At 37.9% G+C, this 26,070-nt stretch overlaps 1 protein-coding gene across 6 annotated transcripts in view; it reads left to right on the forward strand.

Annotated features, from left to right (window-relative positions):
• SOX6 (SRY-box transcription factor 6) overlaps positions 1 to 26,070 on the forward strand; it is a 625,392-nt gene that overhangs the window by 422,595 nt on the left and 176,727 nt on the right. For all 6 annotated transcript variants that reach the window (XM_019652558.1, XM_019652560.1, XM_019652559.1 and 3 more), the window contains 2 exons: positions 4,084 to 4,256; positions 7,083 to 7,151. In XM_019652558.1, coding sequence (XP_019508103.1) covers positions 4,084 to 4,256; positions 7,083 to 7,151 — 242 coding nt within the window. The remainder of the gene's footprint in view (positions 1 to 4,083; positions 4,257 to 7,082; positions 7,152 to 26,070) is intronic.

Below are 26,070 nucleotides of genomic sequence, written 5' to 3' on the forward strand. Positions count from 1 at the left end.
TTTTTTTTTTTTTTTGCTGGTTCCCTGTTTGCGGCTTATGAAACCACCTCTGCTTTTGTGTGGGAGAGACACGTTTCTGGCAGTGCGTTTTAGAGAATTGTTTTAGGATCGTCTGAAGGATGCGAAACAGATGAGGTGAGGCAGCTACCGATGACCTCTGCTGGCCTGGGCAGGTCCTCAGGATACCGTCTCCTTTGTGTTCCAAGTTTATTTCAGCAAACCTCAAAACATAATTTAAGGCAAGATTTTCTACAGAGTTATGCTGCCTCCGAAGAGCCTTCTAGAAGGGTCTTTCGTCTTCGTTAACATAGCCTGACCGTGTTTAGGTTGCCCCATGATGTCCCATAAATTGTCTACTTCTTCAACCGCTCTGGCGGTTGTAGGTCCTTTGCCAGAGCAAAGTGTCGTATTCAGTGAAACTTGTAGTTTTTGAGATGAAATAACTTGTGTGTGTGAGTGTAGTGACACTCTAATGTGAGTGCCTAAATCCTCAATTTAAAAAATATTGATACCTGACTTGTCTTCTTCTTAAACATGTATCTTTTCAGTTCAGTGAAAAACTTATTTATATGTCACTGAAGTTTTATAATTAAACAATTTGGTTGGTTGGCCAGTGTGATTCAGGCTTGATGTTATTTTTATTACAACTGCATAAACATTTGCTGTTAATTAAAGTCCAACACCTGTACCTGGGTTTAAACCATTATATGTGAACAAATACAATAGGTACAGAACAGAAAAGTGACTACACACACACACACACACACACACACACACACACACACACTAGCCTACACATTTAGAGAATGTAAGCTATTGTATGGCGTACATTGAGTTCTCCTTAATTTGACCCCCACCCCCCACAAACGGACTAATGGCCATATGTATAATTTCCCATTCAGGGGACTTTTAGATTTGTTATACTACTACATTTCATCACAGCTGCATATGTTATGCCATTCATATCTATTCAAAATGTATATGTGCTTCTCAAATTTAAGGAAAACCTAGTGACAGTCTAATGTGAGTGCCTAAATCCTCAATTTAAAAAATATTGATACCTGACTTGTCTTCTTCTTAAATACGTATCTTTTCAGTTCAATGAAAAACTTATTTATATGTCACTGAAGTTTTATAATTAAACAATTTGAATGTCATGCTGATTTGTAAAAAGATTGAGTTGTGTAGTGTTATTCTGTAAATTCAGACGTATTTCTTCACACTTATTAGTATTGAAAGCACCAATACGTTCATAGACCTGTTGTCTTCGCCTTGAACAGAAGAGGCTAAGAAGTCACTTACGTGTTATCCTCAGCTTCTTTTTTAATGTATGCAGAGGAGAAAGGGGCATACATTGATGATTGTATAAAAGACATTGTCTAACCTGGGAGAAGAGATTTTTCCAGTCTTTACCAGGGAATCTGAATACCAGATCCAACTTTTGTGTTGGTCCTTGCCCCAAATTTACTATGAACGCTCATTTTTATTAACAAAGAATTATGGTGCAGTAACTTTCCCAGCATCCAGTAAGTTTTCTCGACTTACCTCACATAGATAGGTATAACAAGAAAATTACACGTAGGTCAGAATGTTGCAAAAAAACACATGTAAGGAAGTGTGCACGTATCCCGTGTATCCATTCTCACAGCTTTCCAAACTCTTCTCCACACTGCAGCCAGAATGACCACATGCTTAAAATACTTAAGTGATTCGAGATTATTCTTAGACTAAATAGGAAGTTTGTTAGCATAGTCTATAAGGAGCTAAAAGGTGTGACCTTTTCCTACCTCTCTAACCTCATCTTCTATAGACTCTACTTACTCCCCTTTATTTTCCTTGCTTACATTTCATTACCTTCTTTCTCTTTCTGGAACACACTGAAACTCCCCCTCCCCCACCCCAGAGGGCCTTTGCCTAAGTTGTTTTCTCCTTCTGGAAGGCTCCTTGAACACCCTCCAACTCTTTGCCTAGTTTAACTCTATTCATCTTCCTGTTAATCTGTTACTTCTTGAGCCATACCTTCCCTACGCTTGGGCCTCCCAAACTTGGTTAAACATTCCCCTAAATGTCTGTCTTGTTTGTAAATGTTATTTAGTTGTAGTTTACATTTATATGTGTAATTAATTACTTGATTAAAGTGTCTCCCCACTTTGGACTACAAATTGCATGAGAGTAAGGGACTCTGCTTTTTCTTGCCATGGTATTGGTATCCTTAGTTCTTGATATAGTACCTGACATATAGGTGCGACTCAGGAAATTATTTAAAATTAAAAATGAATGAAATGAACAAATAAATTAACTTCATACTTGTTTTATATCTTCATCTATATTATATAGTCATATATATTAACACATACATTAGTTGAATATGAATATATATGAATATTCATATATATATGTGTGTATATATATATATATATATAAACATATACATTAGTTGAGTTTATGGTGCTTTTGAAGAAATTTTGTGATCTGCTCTGTGGACCTTTTGTATTTTACTGTTTCTGGATCAAGAAGTTCTTTTTTTTCACTGTTCTGAAATTTCTATTGCTGAAATAAAAACTCATTTTGAAAGAAAATCAATTCAAGTAGCTAGAAGGACAGCTGGTCACTATCCTTGATACAGTGTTTGTTCCTTTATCAGTGGAATATATTTTCTAACATCATTTTAACTATCTGGTTTTTCTTTTAATTTTGATTTTAGGACTTCTTTCAGCCTTGAATCCTTAAGGGATTTGAGCTATTGACAGTCTGTTTGTAGGACTTGGATTGGCATTAGGGACCCCAAGGTGGTCCTAAACGTTGTGCTGATACCAGTCTCACCTTGTGGGAATCATGTATTAGCCAGTGCTAGGCCAGCATCCTCTCAAGTTGCCCTTTCTTCATGGGGCCCCTCAGAAAATACGGCCCCTCCTAATTAAATTATTTTTAGTTTCTCAGATTATCCTGGTGCTTTCCTAATGGGAATGAAGGTGGTTCCGTGAGGAGACTGGATGTCTCTTCTTCCACACACACAAAAATTGGCAATCTTTGTCCCCTTTGACAGCTGGTGGCATCTTTCTGAAAAGCATTCAAATCATAGATCATTTCTTCATAATGAAACCTGTGTGGCTCAAATACAGTGGGTTGAAATTCTTATCCCATGTGGCAGTAAAATGCTCTAATTTAGATTCACAAAAGGATTCTGTACCCTTTACTTAGGAGAGCTGTGCAATTTGCCCACAGAAAGACTGCTCAGCACCATTAGTGCATACCGTAAGTGTTCACTGGCATCAAATTCATTAAACAGCACATCCTTATGCATAACCTTTTCAACCTCAAATGTGGTTTTTCCCTTTGAAGAATGACAAATGACAAAGGGGTGAGGGAGCCCCCCCAAGCAACATTGTTGCCTTTAAGGTTGAGCTTGGGAACTTTAGCATGATCCCCTCACAAGAAAAAAAAAATCAAGTTCAACCCTTTCTTACCTGAGGCAACACAGTTTTTTGGTTTCTGTTATTGTTGTTTTTCTCTCTCTCTGTAGGACTCTTTCCATGGCCAAGAGAGTGACCCTGACTTCTGAGCTTCAGAGATAGATCTTTGCACAATAGAAAAATTTTTATGAGGGCAATGATCAGAAATTTCCTTAAATAACATTTATTAAGCACATACTATGTCTTAGATCCTGTGTTAGTCACTGAGGGTAGAGGTGATCATAGAATATTAATACAACCAATAGTTTCTAATCTTGGGTACTACATATCATTGGTTTTCTAGCTTGATCAGATCATTGAGGGGGCAGTATGGTGAGAGGGGGTAGGTCCATTTTTTTGTTTGTTTTGTTTTGTTTTAAAGAGTGAGAGGGAAGAATGAATGAGAATTTCACTGGCGACAATACTTTTTCTTGGCAGGGGCAATGACGAACCCTAGTGTTCATTCCATTCCTACTCTGTAGTGTCCCTGCACTCACAATGACCACCGGTTATTGTCCCTGACCTTCAAGTGTCTTAGGATGGTCCCTTTCTAAATCTGCTCCCCTCCCACCCCGTCATTTCATTCAGACTTTGCTCAAACTTGTGAGATATCTTCTTGCTTCCATTTTAGGTACACCTGAGAGCCTGGCAGAAAAAGAACGGCAGCTCTCTACCATGATTACCCAGCTGATCAGTTTACGGGAGCAGCTCCTGGCAGCGCACGATGAACAGAAAAAACTGGCAGCCTCACAAATTGAGAAACAACGGCAGCAAATGGACCTTGCTCGCCAACAGCAAGAACAGGTGAGCCCTGCGAAAGGAGCTGACGAACTGGAGATGTGGAATGTGCCAAGCTCAGCGAGTAATTACATTGATTGGTTTATTTGTCATAAGTGTTCCTAAAAAAAAGAAGGAAAGAAAGAAAGAAACCTTCTGGAAACCCAGGGTCTTCAAGAATACTGAGGGAATACGTAGAGGACAAAGAAAGGCATCATAGCCACTGGGCATAACTGAAATAACACTGTTCCACAACATTTGGATTGGATTTATGACTCAGGGATACTTATTCGCATAGGCAGCACGTGTATGCCCAGTTGTAGCTTAACCATGAGTAAGGCGCTACTCTCTGGGACTTACTCTTTTTTTACCCAGAAAAAGAGGGTCCTAGTCTAGAAAAACTTTGAGGACCTTTCCACTGATCCAGTGTTTTTCACTGACTTTAAAGTTAGGGTTACACTACGTCTCTGTTTTCCCAGAATAGCCCTGCTGAACGCCTGTTTCCATAGTAAATATTAGTACCCTGCTCTTCTACTTGCAAAGTTGTCCTGGTTTGGATGGTGAATGATATGATCATTCTATTTGTAGCATAAGTAAATCATGAAAAGCAAATTAGCACATGACTCCTGTAAGAATTTGACTTCATCGATTTAGAAGTGAGAAAGAAGGAAAAAAATAGCAAAGTTTAAACGTATATCTTTTTAAAAGTAAATCACTTTCCTCAATGTTTTTCCTGTCTCCTAAGAGTGCATTAATCTACCAACAGTGATCCTATAGACTAGTCCCTGGTGCTTTAGATCAGACAGACCCAAGTTAATGTGCAGTTTTTAGGAATCTGACATTATGATGGGAATTATCTTTTCAGTTAAATGTATTTTATAGGGGTATATATAGAGCAATATATGCTCTGTTGATTTTAATGAGTTGTGACGTCTGGTATTTTATATGCTTGACTATTTGCCCACATGTAGGAATATGGACTCAGCCCCTAATGGAACATAACATAAAGGAACACTGTAAAAAATCAGAAGTTAGAATGTCATTTAGCCATCCAGAGATGACACAGTAATTAACTATTGACACTTGTGAATAAGCTAGCACAAATTAATCTTGACACATTTGCAGACGAGTGATATCTTACAGTGAACACTTTGTAATTATATTTCAAAATGAAAATTAAATGACACTTAAAGCTAGGTTGTCATGCTCAATGAAGCGAGCATGTAGCTCAGCCGATCGGCAAATAAAATTCAGAATTTGAGCCACATGGTGCTTATGTACCATACTTCACTGTGTCAAACCCATACGTCTACGGCGGGAGATGGTAATTGCACTGTGGTGTTCGGCATGCATTTCTATGCAGCACTTTATCATTCAGGAGCGGCCATCAATATGAGATGCCTGGTAGTGTTTCACTGGTTCGCTAAGAGGAAATAAATATTCCGACAATCCAGCATCTATACCTAGAGCGGCAGAGTGAGTTGTCCATTTCTGATTTGAGTGTTGACAAGTAACGTGGGCCTTTCCAACCTGATTAAATACCACTTCCATTTGGCGGATGAGGCTTTGGGGGAGGAATAGTCCCCATTTCTCAAACAGTAGCCTATGTTAGGGACGGCTGTCTCATGACTTCCAGGACGAGACAGGCATCACCAGAAATTGGAAAGCAACATTTGGGCGCAGACTGCTGTTCTGTATTCTTCTGCTGAATGAAAATGGAATTTGGGTGTTTCCCCCTCGGCTCTAAACTCAAGCATCCAAAAATCTCAGGAAGCATACAGCTGGGGGCTGCTCCACACATTTCCACTTCCACCACTGCCCATTCTAGAATATTGGCGTTTGGAAAAAACATCACTTTTGCCTATAGAGCACCACTAAACCAAGTCCTTCTAATTCCTCTTTGGCCATTTTTCCCTCTGGCTTCCTAGGTTGGAGCGAGTGTGTTCTCAGTAAGGGCACCTCCCTGGGCCTCAAGCTATGGCAGCTCAGCTTTAGAGACAATGAGCAGACCGATTTCTAACTCATGTTTTATAGTCATCACCATTATCCCAGAGAAGGCATTTGCTCTCCTGAAGGGCAGATTCAGTCCTCAACAGGGCTTGCGTTAAGTGGTTAATATTTCTTTTTATAGACCAGCTTATGTGTTCAGATGTTGAATTTGATTGTTGGATGGAGCCGAGGGACTATAATGCTTGCATGTGGATCCTGTCCTGTAAAATTAACACATTACCGTCAAAAGGATAAATATTAAATTTTGTTTTAAAAAAATGCTTTGTACATCACACAATTGATGTACATTTGTACATCCACACAAAGAGATAAAGATTTTTCACTTTTTGCCGTGTTTTTTTGGCACTCCCTTGATGATATTTGTTAAGTCTTACCAGTTCTGAAAGTCTTTACATCAGAAAAGGTTTCAGTAAAGTCAGCCATATTATAATTAACAGAAAGTTCTTTCCTGTCTTTGCTTACAGATTTTACTTTTTATATCCAAATTAAGTACTTTTAGAAAAATGTAGCCAGAGTTTCTCCATCTTTATTCTCCAAGGATCCGATTTCAGAATTCCCATTCTTTCCAGATGACCGGCGTCGATACAGCTGAACTGCTCACAAATGTAACACAAGGGGCAGTTTTCACCTACCGACAAAAAGAGTTAGGGGTCAGCAGAGAAACGGCACCTGTTTGAAAATGTTCCTTTTCTCCAACTCTCTGATTTTGCCTCTCTCATTTTACAGAAACTCTCTCACATAGAAGTGCAGTAAAGCATTCTTGTAATACCAGGAGAGACACCTGAGGTAATGGCGAAGGTGTAAGCATTTCATTTTAACTTAATGAAACTTTATTTCTGATAGATTGCAAGACAACAGCAGCAACTTCTGCAGCAGCAGCACAAAATTAATCTCCTGCAGCAACAGATCCAGGTCAGTGTATTTTATTACTCTCGTCTGATTATACTTAGATACTTTCCTCCTTGGAAATGGAATTTCAAATGCTGCAAATGCACCCCTCTCTTATAAACAGCACCACTACGGCTGCTATTCAAGGATGTTGTATACAATTGTGTAAGTGGATGTAGGAAATAGCAACGAAATGGTGGTCTAAGCGTTCTTTGCTGATGCGATGCATAAACAGCAAAAAACCTTACCTTTTATCTTTCTGCCATTTGCCTAACACAACCTAGTGGAAACCTAATGGTTTCCAAGGTAGCGTACGCATGGTCTTTGCATTGCCGTAAACCAATTTCTGCTTTGTGTTTTGCCATCTCATAGTGTCATGGGGAGAAGCTTATGTTTCTTTACTTGTCAGGGCTGTCTGATTAGGCCAGTTAGAGGAAGAATCTTATGACCTGGGAGCAAGGTTGGTAATCATTAATGTGTTCAACAGATATTAGTTGCATTTCTGTTAGATGCTGAGGGGACTATAAAGATGAACACATCACTGTCTTCAAGGAGTTTTCAGTCTAGCAGGGAAGAATAACTTGTTTCTGAAGGATTGTAACACGATTTAGAAATTCTTTTCTTCGCCGTTGTGGCAGGGTGACACAACAGAGAGATCATAATGACAGTGGCCTGGGAAGGAATTTTGATTTCTGTCATTCCTTTAGGTACCCGATGGTTAATTCAACTAGCTGCTATTTGAGATAGGTAAGGAAGTGGTCTTCATGTTTGAATAGGAACATAGGGGTGTGACTTCCAGAAAGCCCTAGCATACGGAGCTGGTTGTCTGATGATTAATCCTCAGGAAAACTGACCCCAGAGTTGTAAGTTCCCACCGCAGCCTCTGCAGTTTCTCTTGGTTACCGTGGGTATTTTCTAACCACTGGGATCTCTGTATTTTGAACTATATCATTCCTTTCCTTGAAGTTAATATTAAACTTTCCTGTATTTTTTTTTATTTAAAATCATTCGCATAAAGTCATAGCAGACTTTAATCTTCTACCTCATTGATGAAAGACGGTGATTTTAACTTAGATCCTTGCTTCACTTTGTTAATCATATTTAGTGAGCCAGGGAGTCCTCACTGCCATTTAAAATACCAATTTAGTGCCGGAAGAAGTACCTGTACCTAATTTGGCATTTTGTTCAGCTCTCTTCATTAGGAGGTTTTCACCAGCGTTCTGTTGTTGTTGTCTTACAATTAGTTCTGATTCTATATTCCATACTCAAGGCGATATGTTTCAAAATAAGAGTCCTAATATAAAGGGGATGGAATGTCTCTGGCATTTTTGACAGTCAGCCTTGACAATTAAATCTTGGAATGATTTCTCATCCTGATATCTCTTTTATAACCCATGCTGAGATCCTTAATTAAATAACTGTCCAGGTGTTCCCTTGTTCCGCCCTTATTAGAATTTTCAGTATGTCTCCCACAGCTGAGGTCAAGATTTTTAGCCCGTGGCTTCCTACGTTTTTCTCTAGATCCCTCTCTAAGAACTCAGTAGGTGTGAAATAACCTGGTCATTTAGTTCTCTGTGTTTCTCATATTTGTAAAGCAGAAATGGAAGACGTTCCCTGAGGTGTTCCTATATCAGTTACTTATTATGAAGGTTTTTACTACCTCTTTATTACTTCTTTATTTATTTTGAATATATTTCACTTCTTAGTTCTATGTTGTTTGAATTAACTGGCTGTCTTAATTGATATTTGCCTGTGCTACTGAGGATCTCAGATGAATAGCAAATAAGTCAGTTCAGGGTATTTTTATGAAATATTTTTAGTATTTATTGATTCCATAAGATTTTATAGTTATAACTTAACTACATGAAATTGATGTCTTTTTTCAGGAAACTAGAACTTGATCTTAACATATAATTCATCAGAATGTTCAGTTTGAGAAAACAGGAAAACTGTTTTTTTTAAATTGTCTAATGGAAGTGTAAATGCTTTTGACATTTGTAGATATTTCTCATTGTTTAAATTTTTGAAGATTGAAGCTAATCAGCTCTTGATCTCAGCAGTGTAAATTATAAAATCATAGAGAGATTCAAAGTGTCTGAGTTACATTCGTTTTAGAAATATAGGATTCTTTGTAACAAGAATTCATATTTTAAAAAATAGGAGGAAGCAATAACCTGTATTTACAGTTAGTTCTGTCCTGAGCTACTTACTGCTTCACTGCAAATCTTGTCAGTATTTATCTTATCAGTATGAGACCATTCAAAGAATTTTTCAAATGCTGAAAAACGCTCCTTACACAAAACATTCATCTCTGACACTTAAAAAGCAGGTATCTGATATTCAGACTTTTATTTTTTTGGAAGGGGAATGGATTAACTGTATTTTCAAAAATGGCTTTCTACAAGCCATGACATGATCAAATTTAGGAGGCAGATTATCGTCGGGCTAATTTTAATATAGTTTTTGAACAAAAGATGAGATTTAAGAGATGCTTCAAATATTTTTTCTACCACAAAAGAAACATTCTCCCTTTTGAAAAACAACGAAGTAAAATAAGATGATAAATACAAAACCTAGCTTCTCTTCTGAAAGCAAATGAATACAGAGACAATAGGAACAAGTTTGACCTTTTTTCTTCTTTTAAAATGTTGAGTCCTAGAACTTATTAGATAACATGGTCCCCAAGATTAAGCCATGGCAATTGGCTATGGATCACGATGAGTATCAGGTGATTACATTCAAGACTGTTGTACTTCTAGTTCAGAATGCTGACTTGTGAATTAGTATTGTTTCGGAATTTGCAAACTATAATAGAAAGAAGGGGAAGAGTATCTAACCGCTTGTAACAATCACACACAGACATATCTAAGCCTGTTATAGTGGAAACAAATGAAAACCTGGATGGTTTGAGCAAACTTAAAGGCAGGATTTTTCATTAGAAATAGGAAAAATCATGATTAAGATATTGGGTTGTTGGAAAAGTCATGACGTGTTTTTTCTATGTTTTTTGTTGCAAAAATGTGTCATGACGTTTCCGAAAACCCAATAGTATTATAATGCTGTTTTATAGGCTTATTTTATCTGCTGTTATTTACAACTTACATATGCAGTTAAAATCATTTAATTTATATATTTTTTCTCCCTTGAATCTAATTTTTAATGTAATTGTGCCTTGGTAAATCCTAACTGAATTTTTACAGGTGTACTTTTAAGGTCATGTAAGCCATGTTGAAAAAGTAAGATGAATGATTTTGTGAACTAACATATTTTGTATTTTTGATGAGTCAATTTTTACCATTAAAAAATCAGGTTAATAACTTTAAATGATTATTATAGTGCTTTAATATTAACAGATCTTTTAGGAGGCTGTTTGCTTAGTGAATTCAAATACCTCTGTTTGTGCTTTGGGGAAAATGGTGATTCCTCTAATTTGTTACATATTAAGTAATTCCCCCGATATGGAGCACAGAAAAAGTTAGACATTTTTGATATTTCCAGGATGGAAATAGAATAATTTTTATCAACTTTATGGAAAGCAAAACTAATAGATCACGGAATATGGGTCCTTGGAGTTGGGAATGTTGAATTTCATGCTGTAATTCCAAAGGATAGAAACCACCAGAAATTCAGTAATTTCATCCTCCTGGTTCCACTCATTGCACTATGTGGTATCTTAGCCAATATCCTGGAGCACTTGATTTCTAAGAGTTATGTTGACTAGTAAACAAAATTCACTTCTAATTCAAAGGACATTCAAAGAATACTATTTACAGTATTTTAATCAATTAGTACATTTAAGTCCAGTCGAAGCAAAACAGAAAATACTTTATAAATCCTGATTCCTTGATCCGTCCATGTATTTATCTATCTAACTTCATTTGGCCATACCATGTTTTTTGAATCTAGAGAAGATACTCTTCATGGACACAACACACCACATTCTTTGGTCTTGAGAGCATGTCCATAGGAGCACATGTAACAATGGCATTTTGCTGCTAGACCGGAATCTTTGCAAGAGAATTTAGCACACTGAAATATCTTTGTGAGAAACTTACTTCTCCAGGCATGAACTCAGACCCCAATTTTAGAGTTATTCAACTGGCTTGTATTGTGTGCTATACAGGCACTGTCCTCTTCTCACATCGCTGAACAAACAACAACACAACAGTCTGAAGAACAGAGTGGCTGGTGGGGATTGTATTTGGACATTTGGCTTCCTGGGCCAGGGTCAATGATTTAGTCAACTCCTACACATCTACTATTTCTGGGTGTAATTGTGAAGCTTGAAATTCTTAGCTCTTTGTTAATCTTTATGGTTAATATACCATATTAATTGCCTTCCCTTCATCATTTAATACATGCATTAAATGGTGAACTCAGTCAGTGGAATGCCTGAAATAAATGCCATTGCTGCTGTTTTGCAGATAGCCTTTGTCTTATCTGAAAACTTTCTCTTTTAAACATGTTGCTTATTTGCAAGACCAAGAGTTTGTCTCTTCACTAGAGATTCCCTCTGATCTTAAGGGCATATGAGTAGTTTTCATACACAGTGTTTCTTATTTTGGTTACAATATATTCCTGTGTGCTACTGGTATAATTGGTGTGTCTGCGTTTGTCACGTGCCAGAGCACCATTCAATGTGTGTCCTCTTTTCTTCCTGTCTGTTAACCAGAAGAGATGTTAATATTATAAGCAAGGAGGTGATTGTTCTGAAACCATTAAATAGAATAATTGGAGCTCTACTCTCACCTATTAAGGAGAGAAACCTTGCCTTTCGTTTCCTTCAGTCTGATTAACTACAGGCATTTCAGGTATCTGCTGAGCAGAATAAGGACTACCATTTATGTGAAGTAGTTGTCTAAAGATCAGAAATAATTACTTTGTACATTAGCCTTCATGGCCTGCATGACCTGGTTAATTAATTTTTTGCTAGGATAATAATAATAGATATATATTTGAAGATATGCTTCATCATTAAGTATCTAATTGACCTCTCATTTTAAGAGCTGGACCTTACATTTATTGTCTTTTAGAGAAGGCTGGAGCAGCCAACCGAGAGACTGAGGAAAGAAAGTCCGGGGCCTCCGAGCCTTACATAGTCCCTCTGTCTTATGTCGTATCTCTTTGTTAATTGTATTTAGCATTGATAAACAAAAAGCAATTACTGTGCTTCTGTTTTGGCTCTAGCAAATAGTCCTTTGTTATGTTATTGATCAGGTAATGGATCTCCTTCCAACAACATCCTGTGAAAGAACCAAATACACCCATTGGAAGGAATTTGATATTTCTATTGGCACTGTATATGTATCTGATACTCCCTTGCAATGAGAAGAGGGTTATAAACATAGCTTAGAAGTTGAAGATTAGCCCCCAGCTTCAGCAAGCCCTTAGACTATTTTGTAATTCTATCTTCAATCATGAATTAGCCAGGAAAAACAGACCCCTTCTCCTCAATTTTTCTGCTGTACGCTGTTTTTAATTGCCCACAGGCAGGCTGTTGTGATCTTCTTTGGAAGTTGAAAACCAAGATAAAAATGCAAATCTAATTATTTCTTTTATGTAATCTAATTAACTTTTTAAGTAATGATAGATGATGCTCCCTAGCTTGCTTCAAACATTTTAATAGTGAAATGTCTGAATTATAAAGAATAGGTAAAGCGGTTATAGTTCATGAATAGCAAGGGCTTTCACAGCTAAACATCTAAATTATTATTGGGAATCAGAAACTTTGCATTAGTTAATCATGCCAGGCTGTTAAAGTTGAGGTGCATCTAGACCTAAGAAGAAGTGATACCTGAGCAGATCCTAGGAGCTACTATATGGAATTAGCAATCAGCTTGCTACCTGTTTTCTAAATATGGCCTTACAGCCAAGTTCTCCTTCAACAGACCAGGGCCTGATGTTGAGCCTCAGTGACCGTTTCTCAGTCCCTTTAGGGAGACTTCCCTTCCCCTAAGGACTTGTGCTTATCTCTCAGATTCCACCCCCCAGCTCTCTCTTCAACTAGTGATGCTAAAAATCCAGGGAAACCCGAGTCTCTGCTGCTTTCGGGGTTAATGAAAGAGGGAGCGTGCATTACCTCTTCAGAGGAAGGAGGGTATGGAGCAGAGTGGCAGGTGATCCAGGTGGTGCCAGCCTGTGACATTGCATAACTTTGAATCCCTCCCCCAGGGAAAAGGTGGCTGTCTTCAATTTTTTTTCTTGATCTTGCTGATTACATTGAGGGCTCAGTTTAGTGTTAGTCTTTTTTTTTTAAAGATTTTATTGGGGAATTGGGGAAGGGGAACAGCCAAATTGTTGTCCTTCAGTCTTAGTTGTGGAGGGCACAGCTAGCTCAGCTCCAAGTCCAGTCACCATCCGGCCGCCCATTGGCAGCTCGCGGCCACTCAGCTCAAGGTGCAGTGTTCAATCTTAGTTGCGGGTAGGCGTAGCTCACCATCCCATGCGGGAGTTGAACTGGCAACCTTGTTGTTAGGAGCATGTGCTCTCACCAGCTGAGCCATCCTGACACCTGTTGGCAGCTCAGTGGCAGCTCAGCTCGGGCACAGCTCACTGGCCCATGTGGGAATCAAACCGGTGACACTGTTGCTCAGAGCTTGTGCTCTTAACCAACTGAGCCACTTGGCCAGCCCCTAGCATTAGTCAGTAATATCTTCCTAGGATGTGTTCATCTCTTTTTATAGAAGAGAGAGAGACATCATCTTAGTCTGAAAGATTTTGGAGGCAATAAAGTAAATAAAGTAAAACTTATTTTCATGGGTACCTGATTATCTTCTGTTTATTACAAGTAATTTTAGTTTTCTATTTGAGCTAGTGATGTAAAGTCTCCTTCTGAAATAAATGTAATGAAGAAAAAAAAAGTCCAATTTAAAAAACAACCTTATGTAAATAATAGTTGGGTCCTTGGATAAGGCAAAAATTATGAAGGTAGTTCTTTAATGATGGAATTTTGGCAAAGCCTTGAAAGAGCACTACCCTAAGTAGTATTAAATATTCCACCTCCACTCTGCTTCCGCTATCACGGAACGTTAAACTTGGACACATCACCTAGAGGTCCTCATAATTCTCATTTATTGATGGGGAGATGGAGGGGTTGGGTGGTAGCAATTCCTGTTGGACAATCATATAGCGAGTTTATCATTAAGGTACTCTTAAAAATAACCTTGAGATTATATATTTTTTTCTACTTTCTTTGGAATTAAAATACTCTTTCTTTTTATGAAGTAAAGGTGATAATAAATGGCATATGCTTCATTTCTTTTGTTTTCCTATGGTTTTATTTGGTAAAATAAAAACTTTCCAAATCTATGTGTCCCCACTGTTGTTTTTCTTTGAATTTTCTTTGGAACACTTTATCTAGTCCAAATCCTTTACACAAGGAAACTGAGGCACAGACCACAGACTTATTCAGGCTTAAAAAGCTAAATATTGTCAGAGCCATGAGTGAAACTCAACTTCCTTGGCTCCTAGTCTAGTTCTATTCCCAGCATCCCAGGTTGTGTCTCAGTTTGCCCTTTTTGTGACTAACGCTTTGTGTACTTTAGTTTCCTACTTTGTAAAATGTGGACAATAGTACCTAACATCTAAAATCCAATTACATTCTCTTTATCCTTAAATGGAAAAAAATGGAAGATTTGTTATTAGAATCAGTTTATATCCCAGAACTACAACAACTGTGGGTACATACCCACAAGGAAAGAGATAAAAAGAACATAATTGGAATCTTTTTGTAGTGCAGTGTGAAATGGATTCATGGCTGAGTAACTCTTTTGGTATTTACATATAAACTCCTTAAACAGTTAATTATATTACTTTCTGGAGACTTTAAAGTGATAACACCTCTATATTGGGGGTCAGTCACTTTTTTTTTTATTAGTTTCAGGTGTACAAAACAATGCAATAGTTATCCTTTTCAGCCCTCACAAAGTGACAAACCCCCTCCTCCCATCCACTGTTCCCCCACCCCCAATATCATACATATCTATTACAATTCCATTGACTCCATTCTCACACTATACTCCACATCCCGTGACTATATGTATATAAAATTATAGTTGATATACAATATTATTCAACATCATCTTCAGTGCGATGGTCAGGCCTCTACGCCATCTATGAAGTAGTCTCCCTAACAACACATGAGTCCATCGGGGGTCAGTCACTTTTAATGTTAACACCTTTTTTTTTTTGCAGTTACCTTCTCCAGCTGATATAAGTGGCAACATTTGATGCCAATGGTTCTCAACCTTGGTTGTACCTTGTAATCACTTGGAAGCCTTTTAATAATACTGATTCTTAGGTCCCATCCCAGAGATTCTGATTGAATTGGTCTGGGTAGAGTCCCAGATGGTAACTGTTCAAATCTCTCTAGATGATTCTAGAGGTTAATCATGATTGAGAAATACTGCTTTATACAATATAATACAGATTAAATGATTAAATGTGAACTCTTAAGTTGTTTGGACGATCTATTTATCTAACTACCTACCTACCTACCTACCTACCTACCTACGTACCTATAGATAGAGTGAGGTTTGGGCATAGCTTAAGCAAATAATTCTTGAGCAGGTGTCATATACTTTTGACTTTGGTCACAGCTATTTTACTTAATAGCTAGAAAGTGTGTAATGGATCATGGTTCAAACAATTTTAATAAATTTAGTTAGTTCTAATGACTTGATTTTTATTTATATATGGGTATACTGGCAAGACAGGAATGTGTTGGTATCAGATTTGTACCTTGGGGAGGTATTTAATATAAAAATGGGCATTGTTTTTCATAACAAGACAAAAACTTACATAAAATAAATTCTCAAATGCCATTTGATATCTACTATCTAAACAATGAATTTTGACCCAGAAAATCAACCTGTTTTTTAAAATGTGCTTTAAGAAAAATCCTCTATGCAATTGACTACATCTTGACGTATATGAGGACTGTATAAATGCAGATGCACTTTTAAGCTACATTTGTACATATAAGTAGGAGGCATAGAGGATAAGATACATTGTTTCAGAGTGCACATAATGTAAAATTTTTTATAGAACCAGCACAAGTATTGGAGACTATTAAGATTTAAATTCCGGTTCTACTACTTATTAGCTCTGTGATTGTTTTGCTACTTACCAGCTGTGAGACAAGTTACTTAATATCTCTAAGCCTGAATTTCATATCGCTTACTAGTGTATTAGATCATCCTATAAAGCCCTTATGACGTGCTCAATGCATAATATTTATCATTATCATTATTTTTTTCTTTTTAAAGATTTTTATTGGGGAATTGGGGGATGGAAACAGTGCTGGGGAATTGGGAGAAGGGGAACAGACAAGTTGCTGTCCTCTTGTTCTTCAGTCTAGTTGTGGAGGACGTTGCTTCACTGGCCCAAGTTGGCACCATCATTGCACTCTTCCTAGGTGAGGCCGATCAGTCGCTGGCTTCTGGACGGCCACTCACGGTGGCTGCTGGCTACACACGGTAGCCCATGGCAACCCACTGCAGCAGGGGCTGCAGCCTACGCCATCGCCGGCGACTCACGGCAGGCCAGCCCCAGGTTGAGCTGCCGTTCACCATCTTAGCTGTAGAGGGTGCAGCGTCACTGGCCCTCATATATGGGATCCAAACCGGGGCCCTCTGGCATCCCAAGCCAGCTCTTAACCAATGCGTCACTCGGCCGGCCCTCATTATCATTATTTTTGTTGTTGTTCTTGTATACTAGGTATAGAAATAATTTCAAAGTTTCTTATAGAGAAACGTACATGTACATATTTTATATCTGCATGTTTAAGCATGTTTATATCTATATACATAGGCATAATTAGAACCCACAAATTAGTGATATGAATATAGAATAATCAATGTGGATGCATTTTAATCAATTATTATCATCATGATAATCTAGAGGAAAAGAACGAGCAACCATGTTCTCTGGCTGCCAAATGAGAGGTAATTCAGTTGCCACTGAGAGGAGAGTAAGGTTTATCAGGCACTCAGAAATGGTTGACCAGGAATTAGACTGAGCTGCCTGGAGAGTGTCGAAAAGGGAGCATGGCCTTTAATTCTGGAAGATAGGGTCACATTCTCACCTTTCCCTCTGAAATGGGCTTTTCTATTAGATCAGTAGTGCTTGTGAAGTTAGAGGGATAGTAAATGAACCTTTCCAATTTATTTTATAGCCTTTTATAAAAAACACAGATGAAGTTGTGTGATGTAGCAGCACAAAATGCAAAAGTCCTTCTTGTTTAAAATAAAGTTGTTCATATAAATCTTGTGTGCGCCATCTCCTGTAAGTCAAGCATTTGCCCAGCTTTTGTGAATTATGTCTATACTTAGAATTTAAGAAGTTAAACAGTATGCATACCAGACTTGAGAGATGGGAAATAAAAATTGATATACTGTGTGACACTTGATATAGCACAGGGAAATATTTTTTAAATTCTGAAGGGATGTACTGACATAACCATTTTTAATTCACATAAGGTAACTCCCACTCAAAGTTATTAATGTTGAGAGCCAGATATTTTTACTTGTTCAAAATAAAAGAAAATAAATGATGCAAAAGGTATAATGCCTCACTGTGAGATGCTAAATTCATTTTATCCACCACCCAATCCATTAAGAAAATGTTAAAGCTGTAACACTAAACAACGAAAGTGAAGGAATTCACAGGTCAGGATAAAGGGTAAGGTCCATCCTCAGTGAGGTCATCGTCATGACTTCTGTTAAACATACACATCGGTGGAAGATTTTTCTCTTAACACGTCTATAAATGAATTCTCTACAATGGCTGAGATTGGTACAAATGAAAAGCGCTCTCAGCTAGGCTGACTTAGCTAAGCTTGAACATGTTGACAACGTGGACAAACCATTCTAAAGAACTCCAATAAGCCAGGCTTATTTTATACTTCATGAGCATCACTCATTTCCCAGCCACACAAACGTTGGCTCCTCCGTATACATTCCTTCATTTCTTATTATTCATAAGAAAATGGGGGGGGGGACATGGAAAATCAAGAAAACTGATTTTGGTTTCAGCTGATTGTCTAATAACGTTTGTCTCCTTTCAAAAGTTATGATTATGTCAGAAAACAGTTACCCAAATGGAAAATCATTCCTTTTGTACTGTTATTCGATAAAAGATGAAGTAAGTCCTGGTTTGGTGTTTCTTAAGCTGGATGTGGCAGAGGTAATTTGTTCATATACAGAGAGTTAGTTAAATGCAGGGCATTCAATTGGTGTAATTGAATGGTGTCTGAGGAGGCAGTCAGGGACCTGAAACTTCAAGGAGAAGAAGCATCTCCAGCTGTTGGTTCAGGCATTGTTTTGTCCTAAAGGACCTTTCTTCCTTCCATGGCTGTCAGCCCCTCCTTCCTCCTGATTTGCATTTCATTGAGAATGTCATGATAGCTCCCAGATAATCACTTTTGTAGTAGGCTGTGGTTTGAAAGAATCAACATGGATATAGTAGTAGAAGAATGAGCCTAATAGCAGAAGATGATGGAGAGGAAGAAAGTGCACATGGATCGGAAGCTAGAGCATTGCTTAGTGATGAGTAATGGAGGTTCAAGGAAAGGAAAAACTAGTTCCAAGTTTTCCTCTCCACCTTACTCTCTGTAATTCTTATGATGCTTTGTGCAGACTCAAGTTTCTCGATTTTATGTCTGAAGGCTGACCATGAGATGACCTGGTACTCTTTGTGGAAAAGCCCAGAGAAGCAGGCAAAAATGAGACAGTGGTATTCATTGTTGGGTTTAGCTAGAGCTTAGTCTTAGAAGATCAGTAGACCAGGTCAAATCCACAGTTGACAGAGCAAGCATACAGTCTACTGTTGGAGAACTTCTAGCTCTTGGCTGGAATATCTGTAATGCAAGGGTGGAAAGCAGAGCAAAGAGAAATGAAATTGGCTCTTGAAGTTAGCCTCCACACAACAGCTGTTTTTCTGTTCAGATTGTCAAACTTTGTTCTATTGTGGATCAACAGATGCCTTGGTCTCTGACTGGGCCCTCTCCTGGGCTCCGTTTTAGGGTCAAAATACATCCTTGGAGTTCTGAGAGATCCCTTGTGGGAGAGAAGTTCAGATCATTGGCAGCCCAGTAGAAGAGGCATTTGGAACTCTGTTTAGGACCTTGGCCTCCATATCAATGAAGTGTTTTTTCTCAGTGAGACTGGGCCCTGACTATAAAGACCTAGATTTGTGTATACTGTCTACCTCAGTTGGTTCAGAGTACAATGGTTAAGGCAAATGTCTTTGTGCAGTAGGATTATAAGTTAAACTATTGTTTCTTGTTTTAGTTTAGTGTTAAAATAGTTTTCTAATACATATTGCTTTAGTATTAGAAAAAAATTAGTTAAAAAATGTTAAAGTACCTTGAAAGAACCCTGTTTTACAATATTAGAAAAGTTATTAAATTTATTATGGTGTATTCATGTTATGGGCTGTTATAGACTGTTAAAAATTATATCAATGATTTGTGATAATGCTTACTGTATAACATTAGGTGGGAAAAAGCCCTAGAACACAACAATGTGAATATAGTATAATCTCAACTACATAAAAATAGACATTTACAAAAAGACTGGAAGAGAATGTATTGCTTTTATAATTAACAGTATCATTATTATTATTATTATTATTATTATTATTATTATTATTGTTTTACTTTAAAAAATGCAGGTAACAAAAAGAGGAACAAGAATCTATCCTTTTATCTTGTGCTCGCCACTGGAATAGATTGTGATCCCCAGTAGATGATCAAATCTTGCAACTTGACTGTCATACCTGATTTCTAGTTGCTTAAATAGAGCTTCCAGTTAATCAGAAACAACAAGGTCTCCAGGAAGCTGGAAAAAGTACGCAGGTAGAGATCTTTCCAGTGCTCTCAGACTGCTTTCCTGATCACCCATGTTTGCTCCATTCACGCACTTTCCCAACCAACTTTGTCTAGGCCACTGAATTAATTCCATAGACTTGTATGTTCCCTTTGGCTCAGAGAAGCCACATTTTTAAGACCAGAAGAAGAGAAGACATAGAGACGACGGCTGATCTCCTCTCAGCAGAACTTGTCCTCCCTTCCATCGAAGGTACACAGTCCCAGCTGGGAGATGAAATAGTATGAGAGACGCGTAGAGTGGCAGAAAGAAGCCCAGGCCCGGATCCAGGATGTCTGTGTCTAGTCTTTGTTCTGCTAGTACTTCTACGTGATACCTGGCAAATTATTCTTCTGCATTAATTATCATTTTCCATATGTTTAGAACAACGGTCATTGTACAAAATAAGCACCTAAACTCCTTGCGGCTCTGACCTCCTGAGATTCTAGGTAACGGAATGAGTTCTGGTCCTTAGAAAATGGAGAGCAGTAGGTAGTCCTGCCTACAAGGCATTCAGGCACACGTCGTGTTTTGGCCATAGCAGAAGCCATGGCCGCTGAGCAATGTTTGCATGTTAAACCATTGAAAGGTTTTGAATCATGAGGTCAAATTCATGTGTTCTTTGCGGGGTATTGTGATGGCTTGTAATGCCTGCCACATGCAATGATAGCTACGGGGGACTTAGAAAAAACACATTGAGGAAGACAGCCCATAAATGCCCGCTTTCAGGCCACACCTAACACATTTCTGTAGCCAGCGACAAGCTCCTGGCATCGCTATATAATGGAAAGGGTGACACAAACTCAATTTTAGTGTTGCAAGTGAAATATTATAATTTTTGGAAAAAAAAACCCTTCTAGCTTTGCTAAAGTATTAATTGCAGGAAATTACAGCATATCCTAGTGAAGTATTATGTCAGTGGTATACATAGCATGTAACACCTTTTCCTAGTCTGTATTTTCATTTGAAAAGAGATGTGTTAAGTAGTTAGAACTTTGTCTAACTTGTGGGGGTGGTGCTGAGTGCGGTTCAGACTGCCTGAAAACAATTAAGCTGTGAGGGGGACACTTGGTTACGCTCCCTCCAAGTGGGTTTACTGCTGGAAGCATAATGTTGATGTGGATATTCTTTCGGCCATTTCCTCATTTCTAGCTTGTTAGGTTTCATCTTCTAGTCCTAATAAATTTTCCATCTACAACTTATTTATTGGGTTGCAAGATAAAAAATGAGAGAATTTCATTTCTGATGTATGGTAGAGTTTAATATGGTTTTCCGATTTCCTCCCATTTTGTTTGAAGTAAATAGGGTAATTACTCACTAAAATTCTAATATCTTTCAGGGCTTTAGGGATGAATCTAAAACAGAACTATATAATGTTTTATTTAAGCAAATCCATGTTCTTATTAGGCAGTTCACCTTAATGTCATTTTTTATAAATAAACTTTGTTTTATTTTTTTCAAGGGTTACTTAATGAATTTTGTTGTACTGCCACATTCTGACATCTGCATCTACTAAAGCCGGCAGGATGCGATTTGTGGTTTAAAAATGAAAATAAATTATTATTTGAAAAATGATAAATCATTCAGAAATGATACGTAAAGTGAATGTAAGAGTTTTAGAGTAAGGCACATGCACAATTATCTGTGTTTGCACAAAGCGTTTGTGCCAGTTGTACATCTGATTACTATCTAACTGGCTAGGAGTGAAACCTATCCTGGAAGCGCTCTGGCTTCTTGAACTGTTTATGGTCTCCATTCATGGCAGGGCTCTGCCGGGGAGCCATTGTGTGGGTCTGGTTTTACTTATCAAGTCCAGATCTGCTTTTTCTCCCCCTGCTGAGCAAGGTGAAGTTCCCCGTGCTACCAGCTTCTTATTATGTTGGGGTCCGTGGCATTTTGGGGGATTGAAGCTGTCAGCCCTAGAACTCCCAGCATTTCTGTTCAAAGTTTGCTCGAGTAAATCCTTGGTAAGTTTGTTCTGCGTGCACCAGTCAGGTTCAACAAGCATTTTCCTTCTGGAGAAAGGGTTTATTTTAACAATTATGGACAGATACTCGTTTCCCTGCAGCCTTTCCCCCTCTATACTTTGGATAAGAGTAGGTCTGAATTGGAAGGCTTTCAAAGGCTGGTCGTTAGTGTTCAGCATGGCCTCTCTGTTTCCCCAGTGGGAGGAGCAGGTGACTGAATGAGGTAGGGGACAATGCAGAGGTGATTTCTATGTAAAAGGCAACGAATGTTGTCTTTTCTCCTTAAGAAGAGTCAAAGAACATCTCGTTTTCTTCGGAAATGAGAATGTGTGAAGGGGCAAAGGGGTGTTTTGGTTGGGTCTATAAGAAGGCCATTTCACTTTCTAGTAAAAATAGCTGACTGATAAGTAGTAGTTTTAATCTCCACCCTGAAAGAACATGTTGGCTGTGTGTTCCAAAGGGGGCAAAACATATTGAATTTAAGTAGCACAGCAAGTCTATCCCATTCTGGCCGTTAGTTTATTTTTTTCCAGAGCTAGCTTCTGAATCTGGGTTTAAAAGCGCTGGGAGGTATACTGTTCATTCGCAAAATGGATGTTGGAATTGTTAACTATAAAATGCAGGAAAGATATTTGGGAGGAAAGCTTAAGGAGATACTGTCCCTTCGTCGAGGACAACGGTGTTTGGGAACATTCTCATTACCATTTTGACTAAAAAAAAGAAGTCTCATTGCATTCTGAAAAAAATAAACAATAGGAGGACTTTAAAAAAAAAACACCCCAACTAACTAGCTGTGAAGTTGTATAAGAAACGCACTTTGAAAAACGGTCCGAGCGCTTGTGTATTAAGCACAGCAGATGAAATGATTTATTGGGTTTTATACACATTCGGTAAAGGGTAAGCATTGCTAACAGAATGAGTGGCAGCCTCTGGGAGCTGAACAGGCCCCAGGGACTAGCCTTTGTTCCCCTGGTCTTGACAGGCATGTGTCTCTGTTAAATGAGAGCTTAATTTCTCTCATATGTGAACAATTTCCAAGCCCAACAAAGGCAGTCATGACTGGAGCTATTTAAAAGAACCAGCACGGGAGGAAGCATTCTTGAAGAAAAGGGGATGTTAAAGGGCTAATTACTCACCATGGCTTAGCAACTATTTTATTTTATTTTTTCCCCTAAGCAAGGTTTATTAACATGGATCTGCCACTTTTAAAAAAAACACACAAAAAACACAAAAAACATAAACACACGTTAGAATGACAAGGTTATATTTTTATTCTTTGTGAAATAGCCCTTTGCTGATCCCTGCTCATTGAAAAGAGGTGCCCCCATCAGCAGCGGTGGCGTATATCTTGGAATATTAATTCACTGGAGGGGGGAGGGGAGAAGCTAATATACTTCAAATCCTTTCTCTCTCTCAAGTGGAAGGAATTTAAACTATTTACTAAGTAGCATCCTTGGCAACTGTGAACCCTTTCTTTAGGCAGTAATTGCTTAAAACGTGGAGGGGGTGTTGATTTCATCATTTTCTGTGGGTGTTTCAAACTATGCTTTATTTAGTTTGCCTTGATTTCTGGACTCTCCTATCGGGAGAAAAAATCCATATTGTTGAAATAGGCATATATAGGAGATTACAGGTATATCTCCACTTCCACTGTTCATGTTTTCTTAAAAGGATTTTGTAAACTGGGTCATTTTTCCCTTTTGACTTCTATTCTAACCCTCATTAGTCCTTATTCTTAATTTTTGACTACTAATCTGTAAATTTCTGTACTTGCCCTTTCAAGCTTGGTATTTTTTTTCAGTAGGTAACGATCTATAAATAAACATTTAAATGTATTTGTATGGCAACTATTATATTATAAAGGTGGGAGTAGTTAAATATGAGCATACTCACCTTGTTATGTATCTGTTTTGAATGTTTTTATAATAAGACACACCAATTATTTAAATTGTTTACAAGGAAGAATTTTAGACATGAAAGGTGAACTTAGGATTTCTAGTGAGAAGGCTAAGTTGAATATTGAGACCCTGTGGTCCCAATTGGCCTCTTGATTTATTTTAGAACTAAAAAAGTGACCGAGGTTCTCTTGATGATCACTAATAATTTGCTGAATGACCTTTGGCAAATCACTTTATCTGTAGAGTGAAGGGTTTTTCTCCAACTCTAAATTTCCTTTAAGAATAAGGTAAAAATGGATTTCTGAAATAAAATAAATGGCATATTTCAGAGTATTGACAATAAATTTATTTAAAAATCTCCCCCGCAAAACAACATTACAAGTCTACCTTTAAATTTTTTAATATAAAAAAATCAGGACACCCTCAAATATGGTGCCTTGATTGGCACAAAGCCAGACATGCAACATTATCATTTAATGGCAACAATATTCCACTGTACATAACAGTCTCTATGTGGCATGGCAAAACAGGTGGGGAAACTATTGATTTTATTTATAATGATGGACAGCTGACAGAGAACTCTTTTGATTGTATCTGATTATCAAAGTGGTCTTCATGAGTGAATCAGATTTTTTCATATGCCACTAGCAGTTGTGATAGAAAAACCATAATCTCCATGTGCATGGCTATTTCTATTAGTGTATAAACAACTCCTGAAAGTATCTGAGCCCTGTGTACAGCCATGATGATCTAACTCTGATGGAGAATGAGGCGGTATCTTTCCTTAGAATATTAAATGGTGACTATGTGACTTGGAGAAGAAAAAAACTAAAAGTGCTTTTTCTTAGCATCTTTACTTGCTACCCAGAAGTACTGTGGTTTTCATAAGAAGCCATGTTTTAGTAGAAATAACACATGCCAAACCACTTAAACTAATGACTAAGCCATCTTTGTTCCAGATTTGGAGTGCATTTGAATATGAAAAACAGTAGGATCTTCAGAAATGAGAGTCAAAGAAAATTCTAGGACCCTTATTTCTGACATGAATTAATTAGGTTAAACTTGCTTTCCCTTTTATATTTAGGATGTTATCTAAAATGAATAACTAATATCATTTCTTTATTAAGAACCTCTTTTTATGTTAAATATTCTTATAAATGACATCATCACTTCAAGTCATACTTCATACCTGCTTTTCCCTCATGCATCATAGAACTGTCAGTTCTAGTCCAATTTACTGCCAAATGCCTCCGATCTGTCTTCTGTTTCATTCCCACTGTTACTAACATGATTCAGGTTATCATCACCCCATGCCCAAACTGCTGAAATATAGTCTTAAATTGTCTCTTCACATTCAGTGTACCCCTTTCCACTTCACACTACACATTCGTTACAAAAATCTTCTTCCTAAAGCACACTTCTCATTGTAGTTCTCTTCTGCTTAGAAATCTCTAATGATATTTTGTTGCCTATTACTTTTATTTAACAAATTTTCATTGAGCACTTATGTTTCTGACATTCTTCTAGTTTTTGAGGCTATGGCAGTCTCCAAAAATTTCTGTCCTGTTGAGTCTTCATTCCAGTGCCGGGGTATCGGCGGGGAGCACGTATAAATGAGAAAAGTGAAGTTATAGCGTGTTATAAGAATTGCTATGGAGGAAAAACAGAAAAGGAGGGAAGAGAGTGGGAAAGACGTCCTGCAATTTTAAATAGTATGTTTGGAAAGTAGTTATGGAGAAGCTAACATTTGGGCAAAGACCTGAAGGAACTGAGGAAGCAAGCCATGTGGATATCTGGAGTAAGACCCTTCTAGGAAGAGAGAACAATAGATGCAAAGACTCACAGGTAGGAGGAAAGAATCTCTATTCAAGGAATATCAAGGGGCAAGGATGGTTGGCAGCAAGGGGGATAATTTTGGGGGTGTGAACCAAAGGGGAAAGAGTAGGACACAAGAACAGAAAGGGTCTTTCACATCATTTAAGGCAGCGGTTCTCAACCTGTGGGTCGCGACCCCTTTGGGGTCGAATGACCCTTTCACAGGAGTCGCCTAAGACCATTGGAAAACAAAAACATATTTACATTACGATTCATAACAGTAGCAAAATTACAGTTATAGAGTAGCAACGAAAATAATTTTATGGTTGGGGGTCACCATAAGGAACTGTATTAAGGGGTCGCGGCATTAGGAAGGTTGAGAACTGCTGATTTAAGG

Source organism: Hipposideros armiger, unplaced genomic scaffold, assembly GCF_001890085.2.
Source record: "Hipposideros armiger isolate ML-2016 unplaced genomic scaffold, ASM189008v1 scaffold_181, whole genome shotgun sequence".
Lineage (NCBI taxonomy): Eukaryota > Metazoa > Chordata > Mammalia > Chiroptera > Hipposideridae > Hipposideros > Hipposideros armiger.